At 35.6% G+C, this 7,336-nt stretch overlaps 1 protein-coding gene across 2 annotated transcripts; it reads left to right on the forward strand.

The window, feature by feature from the left end:
• Positions 1 to 27: 27 nt before the first annotated feature.
• Positions 28 to 5,145, forward strand: LOC121132620 (cell division cycle and apoptosis regulator protein 1). Of its 2 annotated transcripts, XM_040728056.2 has the most exons (13): positions 38 to 662; positions 720 to 875; positions 1,018 to 1,146; positions 1,331 to 1,791; positions 1,870 to 2,100; positions 2,163 to 2,413; positions 2,498 to 2,732; positions 2,785 to 3,052; positions 3,116 to 3,286; positions 3,346 to 3,670; positions 3,730 to 4,371; positions 4,438 to 4,592; positions 4,647 to 5,145. In XM_040728056.2, the coding sequence occupies exons 1-13, from the start codon at positions 450 to 452 to the stop codon at positions 4,875 to 4,877; spliced, it is 3,468 nt and encodes a 1,155-aa protein (XP_040583990.1). In that variant the 5' UTR covers positions 38 to 449; the 3' UTR covers positions 4,878 to 5,145. The 2 variants fall into 2 exon arrangements, with proteins under 2 accessions (XP_040583991.1, XP_040583990.1); XM_040728057.2 differs by lacking the exon at positions 1,018 to 1,146 and having other exon boundaries at positions 28 to 662.
• Positions 5,146 to 7,336: the final 2,191 nt, after the last annotated feature.

A 7,336-nucleotide genomic window follows, 5' to 3' on the forward strand; every position in this document is an offset into this window, starting at 1 on the left:
AGAAAGAGATAAAAAGAAAGAGACAGAGTGGATAGCTATGACGCCTATGGCTATGAGTAGTGAAAAGTGAGAAGAATTTTCTCGTTATGCTCCGCCTTCTGCTGTACGGAGGTTGTTCTTAAATTACGTGCTGCTGCTGCTGACTGGTGACTGCTGTTGCCTGTCTTTCTCCTGTTGTAGTAACATTAACTGATGTGTAGCAGTGACTAGTGGATGAAGAGTATTAGTCAATCGAAAACGGAGTTAAGGTTTAGAAAGATTGTATTGGATTGGTGTTGGAATGCGCATGTGAGTGTTGGAGTGTAGGAGTTGTATTTTCGCCCCATACGCCGGAGTGCCGAGAAAGGAAGAAGGAAAAGAAGCAGTCTTGTTGTTTGGGAGCGATCTGAGGAGGTTCTGATCCAGGAAGTGAAGTGAAGGAGAAGTTGGATATCCAAGTACTGTCATTGATGGCTCAGTTCAGCGGTGGGGGTAATAAGCAGAATGGTCCCTGGGGCCGTCCATTGGACATGCAGCCTTTGGTTGCCTTTTCGAATCAAGGTGTTTACCAGCAGCTGCCGCCTGGCTTAGCGGCCATGGGTGCAGCAGTGAGTGGAGGCGGCCCCACTCCAGGCTCTGGCGCCGCACCGAGTGCCTCTTTGGGAATGCACAGCCAAGTATCTGTAAGTGGTGCAGTCACAGTCCTGGATGTCAATTCACAGTCCTTTTTCCCCTTGCAGGCCACTTACCCTCGAGCTCTTGGACCCGCCTTTGGGAACCAGCAAATGATTCAGCAGCAAGCCGCGGCTGCAGCAGTGGCCTCCCTCCAGCAACAACACCAGCAACAGCAGCAGCAGCAGCAGCATGGGCAGGCAAATCAGCATCCTCCTCCTCCTGTGAGTAGCATCTACTTGCTTCTTTCTTTGATTCACTCAATGAGTTCCTTTTTTCCCCTTTTGTTTTTACATCAATTTGTTTTTTTTTTCTCCTCGGGATCGCATTCCGAATTCTCTTCGATTCTTTTTGTTTTTTCATTAGGGTCCTGGACAACCGACTCAACGTGTTTTCACGGGAACTATTACCAAACTTCATGATAACTTTGGTTTCATCGATGAAGATGTTTTCTTTCAGACTACGGTGGTAAAAGGGACTCTTCCTAGAGTCAATGTATGTTAGGTTCTCATCCACCTTCGTTTTTTATGTCATGTCCTTCCCCCCCTTTAATAAATGCAGCCAAGTGTATTTCTATTTTTTATTTTGATTTCAATTTGATAGCACGTTAAAGATGATGTATTTATATCGGCATGTTTGTCCTTATAAAAATGATATTCGTATTCCCCCAATTCTGTAGGATCGTGTTTTGGTTGAAGCAAATTACAATGCTAATATGCCGTTTAAATGGAACGCTTCACGCATTCAAGTGATGCCAAATAATCAGCGTTCATCTGGGGGATCCAACGGAGGAGGTGTGAATCCTACTGCAACGCCCAATACCATTGCCTTTACCTCTGCTGCAATTGGTAGCATTAATCAAGTATCTCAATCGCAACTTAAGGGAAACCCCAGTCTTCAACAAATGAACCAACAAAATAAAAGAAACTCCGATTATATCGATAGAAGTGGGAGAAGCAATAGTCATAATAATTCATCCACTTTGTTGGGTGATCAGAGAATGATGCATAATCGGGTTAATAATTCTCCAATTCGGGGAAATAATTCTCGTAATCTTAACATAAGCGGGTCTATAGAAAAGACATGCAATGACCATTCCCGAGATCGACGTGGTCGTAACGAGGAGCGAAGCCGATTCATGTGCGAAATAAATTAAAAAAATATATATAATAGCTATCGGGCATCAAAAATTTATACTTATATTCTCATTATTTTTAGGGATCGAGACATTGATAGAAATCGAGATAAAGACAGAGGTCGTAGTCCAGTACCATCGTCTTCACGTAAAAGGTCTAGAAGTCCTAGAAGAACAAGATCTCGTTCAAGGACTAGGAGTCCTCCACGTCGAAGAGTTCGAACAGCTCCTCGTTACAATGTCTTTGTTCCCAAAATATCATTGCATTTTCCACAAAGTAGTATCATTGAGCTTAAAAAGAGATATGGAAATATGTAAGTATTCCTTATAGAGTTCAAAACATTAATTCTAATGATTAATTACTTGATTATTGAAGGTATGTTCCTTCGGATTTCTTTGCAAGTGATCATTCATGGATGAACTCTTTCCCAATGGACCAGCCTTTGAATATTCATTCTCCTGCGGTATTTCATGTATTTAATAAGGATGTGGTCGAACCACCAGTCGTCTCAGATGCTGTATATGATCCTCCCGATGCGGACCATACTTATAATGTTAAAGTTATGTTGATGGCGTCACTTGCTCCTGAAGAATTTTACGAAAAAACTTGTCTACTTGCTGATAATGGTACTTATATTTCATTTTCTGGGATTTTTCTTTGGCATTTTTTTTCCAAAAATAATTTAAATAATTATTGATTTTTTTTTTTAGGTTCTAGAGAGACGTTGATTCATCCTACTCGAGCTATACAATTTCTAGTTGGCCTTAGAGGTAAAAATGAGACTATGGCCATTGGAGGTCCTTGGAGTCCATCTTTAGATGGTCCTAATCCGGAAAAAGATCCTTCTGTGTTAATCAAAACTGCCATTCGGGCATGTAGATCTCTTACTGGAATTGATCTTAGTCAGTGTACTCACTGGCATAGATTTCTTGAAATCCATTATAGGTATTCTTAGAGAAATTTAATAATGTTTATGCTTATCAAACTGATTTAACAGACGTCTGGAGTCAAGTTCAAGACCTGCAAGGACGGAAACTACTGTTATGTTTTTACCGGATGTTAGCTCTGTTATGCCAACTAGGATTGAATATGAAGAATTACAGGCATTGTACGCAGACACATTAAAGGCCAAAATAAACCCCGAGTTTAAGAAAAAATTGGAAGTGCATCCGGATAATGAAGACAAGCAGATGGAATCTAAGGGTGAAATAAAGACTGTAGAAAAATTATCAACTAATAATGACTCTGTGCATGAAGCTGAAGAGGTTAGTATAAAATAGCCCTGTTGTATTAACCTTAGCAGGCATCTCATTGATATTTTTTTTTAGGAACCCGAGATAAGTAAGGTTGAACATGAAGAACGAACAGATAAATCCGTGGATAATGTTTCTAATACTAATAATTCTGAAGAAAAGACTGCTGAAGATGAAGAACAAATTCCGACCATTTCTACTGAGGAACCTTCGTCGTGGAAAGACTTGGACCCCAAAACTATGAAGGTTGTTATAATAAGTTTACATTTAATGATAAATTGTTATTATTATCTTTTTAACAAAAGGTCAATGATTTGCGGTCTGAATTGAATGCCCGGGGCCTGAGTACTAAAGGTTTGAAATCTCAATTGGTTGGTAGATTGACGAAAGAACTTAAACAGGAACAAGAAAAAGACGATAATGATAGCACTGAGAAAGTTTCTCATTCTGAAATACTTGAAAAACCCGAAGAACTTAGTGAAAAAGAAGATACTCCAGGTAAAGACGAACCAGAAGTTATGGAAGTAGAACAACCATCTGTTTCACAACCACCTGTGATAAAAAAGAGAGAACCCATCAAGTTGGACGAAAAACAAAAGAGTGTTTTAACTAATGCCTATAAATTACTAAGTAAGTGGTTCTTAGTGAATGATTTTATTGCTCCAAACGATTACATCTCTATTTTTCAGATAATCGTTGTATTCCTGTTCATCCACATCCTAAGGCTAAAAGTGGTAAATTCGACTGTACTGTTATGAGTCTTTCAGTACTTCTGGATTATAGAACTGAAGATAATAAGGAAGGTACTTTTGAAGTATCCCTTTTTGCCGAACTATTTAATGAGATGCTCATGAGGGATGCCGCTTTTAAAATTTACAAAGTTATAATGCGTGCTGCCAATAAAAAACAAGGATCTAAAACAGAAGCAAAAGATCAGTCATCACCTGATGCCTCTGCCTCAGAATCTAAGGAAAGTACGGGGGAAGAGACACCGAAGAAGAAAAATTTGGATAAAGAATCTCTAGCCGCTTTTAGCTATTTTGACCTGGGCCATTGTGGATATTTAGACATCAAAGACGTGGAGGATATTTTTTATATATTGAATATAAATATTTCTCGTTCACAAATCAAAAAGTTAATTTCCAAAGTGTCAACTTCGAAAGATCAGATTTATTATAGGGGATTGCTTGATAAATTAGAGGGTGAAGTGTTTTCTGAAAGCGATGAAGACAAAGAAAAAAATTTAGCTTTGGGATTTAGGGCTTTTATTCCAAGTAGATTATTGGATGACACCATTGAAAGCCAAGAAGAGGGAGTGTGTGTATATAAAGGTATACAGCTTTTCAAATCCCCAATCCAATAATTTTATATATTTGTTCATTATTATTGTTATTTAGGAAAAGTGGTTGACATAGGTAAACTTTTGAGTCAGTTATCTCGGAGTGAAAAATCACGTTTAGAAACAGAAAGTTCTTTAAATAATGTTACTAAGTCATATGATGAACTTAAGCACGCATCTGAAAAGTTCAACTCTATTAAAGAGCGACTTAACGTAAGCAATTAATTTGTAAGGAGAAAAAATGTTATTTTCTAATTATATTTATAGACCGAAGTCAAAGATTTGAAAAGGAAAACAAGAACTGCCGAAGAAGAACTTAAAAAATGTCAATCAAATTCTACTTCATACGTTTCCACTCTAAAAGACATTTATTACAAAGTGGGCCCTCTAATAAATATTTCTCAGAAGGAAGAATCAGGAACCAAAGAAGAAGAAAGCAATGCGTCGAATGGAAATAGCTTGAAAACTTCTGAGGTGGTTGTCAAAAATGAAAAATAAGCTGTAAAAAGAATGAAATTCTTTATGAAAATTTTTATGTATGTGAAACACAAATGTTCCATTAGATAACACAATCTCCATCATTTTGACTGGGATTTATATGTTATATATAAGTATTATATATTTCATATAGAATTATTATATATTATATATAATATGCATTCTTTTTTATGTTATTTCAATATATAAATATCAGAGTTTGAGAGATTGGAAGATATTTAATTTATTGGTGCAATTACGAAGATAATATATTATTTATTTCCCATTATTATTATATATCTCTATTTTATGGGCAAATTTAGTTTTTATTTGGAACAGGGATTCTTAACTTATGAGTTCCGACTAGGGTCCACTTTGAATCGAGTCGTTACATTAGAGAAGGAAAAAGAGACGACTTTTATTGCCATCCATGCCCGTTGTTTATTTTTTCCATTCTAGTCAATGAAAACTATATGTAATATTATGCTCCATTTATTATATGGGGTCGTATGTACATATATTTTGTGTCAGTCCATAAATCGAACTGCAGTCTAGTTCAGCCCCGTCCCACTTTGTAGTCCTAAATAGGAAGGAAAACTCAATCCCTCGTTACGTCATTTCGATATTACTTTCATATCAAATGACTAGAAGAAGTACTCGGTATTGACCCATGTAATTATGTGTTGACGGACAAACAAACTTTGCTTTAATAATATAGAAGATAACACCAACAAATCATCTATGTTACTCTTCATTTTTCATGGGCAAACTCACGCGTAATTCTTAGATGTTCACTCCTCAGGAATAAAAGAATGATAGTAACAGTTTGAAAAAAAAAGTTGCACACCAAAAAATGTTAAGCATTTACAACACTAAATATGTTACATTCATTATTTTTCTTTTTTAATATGACGCAATTATTGGTAAAAATGAGTTATCTCCAAGACAATTAAACAGACATGCAAACTTTGCTTTATGAATATAAAATATCATATTCAGTTGTATTTAAGGACTGGCTAGACTAGACTGAAGAAATTAGGACCGCCAAAACATTACATACGGGGTAGAAATTTACAGACTTGTATTACATTGATTTGAGAGGTTCTGTATGAAGAAATTAGAACTGTCTATAATTTTATAGGTAGTCATGTATCTCAATCACCTTTTTTTTAATCGGACGAGAAATGTCATAACAGCGATATTCAAGGCTTAGGGATTCAACTCTTATTTGTGCGGTCACACTCCCACAGAGGTAGCCAGGCTGACGGGAATGGCTCATAAGACTATCTATAATGCTGAAAAGAGGCTAGACCACAGAAAGGAAAGAGGGCTCCTGAAAAAAGCCCATAATTAATTCGGATACTCCCAAGGACGCCATCAAAAAGGACCCAACCGTGTTATCGAGGGTTATTTTTTGTACGACATTTTTCTCTATAACTTTTTTTGTCTTGCATGTACAAAAAACATCTTGGTAGGCTTGTGTTTCTCTTTACAATCCCAAGAAGTTCTACAACTACCTTTATCAAAATTAGTGCAAAAAAGTTTTTTTGCAATTTTCATCAAGAATTTCGATTTGACAATTTAAAAAAAAAAAAAAAAAAAAAAAGATGGACTTCTCATCTACACAATTTTTTTCATGCATATACGTTGGATATTATTTAAAGTTTATAACGCATTTTTTTTTTTAATATTCTTAATACATTTCATATAATATACGAACACTATATTATAATGCCTGTAAGGATATCCTAACGCTCGTTCGAGCAACGCCGAGTAACCCATTGCTAGTAGATGCAAAAATTAATTCATGTTTAATGTTGCAATGAAATCATGCATTTTAAGACGAAAAATTGTAACTTGTAAAAAACATTTGTATGAAAAAAATATAGTTTAATTTCTGAGCTAAAAATCTAGAAATTCTGTAATTGGGGTGATATAGATTAAAGAGTTAAAAAACACTCTGTAAAAAGTATATAAAAATTATGTTATTGGATATTATTGACTATGAATCAGTAATTCCCAACAAGGGCTCCACAGATCCATTGTGATCTGCAGTGCAAAGTCTAGGGCTCTGTAAGGTTATTAAGGTCATCAAAAAATTTATTTTGTCAAAAAAGTCTTTAATAAATAACGCTCTAACCAAAAAACGTTATCAAAAAAATTTCCTAAAAATATACTTGGCCAAAATATTAAATGCTATCCCCCCCAAAAAAAAAAAAAAAAAATAATAATAATACGCTTAGGGCTCTGTAACAGGACTGCCCGTGCTTAGGTCTACATATCTTGGTTTTACATATCATCTTGGGTTCTTGGATTTTAGCTTAGAAAATGTATATAATCTTGGATTTTTCGTATGTAATAAGCTAATAAAGAACAATTTCTGCAGTTTGTATTGAAAAAGGGTAAACATGCTTAATATTGAATTTCAGTCAGAGTAACATTGTTTGTATTATATGATGTCATCGGAGTACAAAAAATGT

Source organism: Lepeophtheirus salmonis, chromosome 2 (genome assembly GCF_016086655.4).
Source record: "Lepeophtheirus salmonis chromosome 2, UVic_Lsal_1.4, whole genome shotgun sequence".
NCBI classification, from domain to species: Eukaryota; Metazoa; Arthropoda; class Copepoda; order Siphonostomatoida; family Caligidae; genus Lepeophtheirus; species Lepeophtheirus salmonis.

What these genes read in the sequence shown, in the direction of transcription:
- LOC121132620 (XM_040728056.2), top strand. Translation starts at nt 450, where the DNA reads ATGGCTCAGTTCAGCGGTGGGGGTAATAAGCAGAATGGTCCCTGGGGC. An exon ending in GAGGAGCGAAGCCGATTCAT is followed by an intron (nt 1,792 to 1,869) that starts GTGCGAAATAAA and finishes CATTATTTTTAG; the next exon opens with GGATCGAGACATTGATAGAA. An exon ending in TGGACCCCAAAACTATGAAG is followed by an intron (nt 3,287 to 3,345) that starts GTTGTTATAATA and finishes TTTTAACAAAAG; the next exon opens with GTCAATGATTTGCGGTCTGA.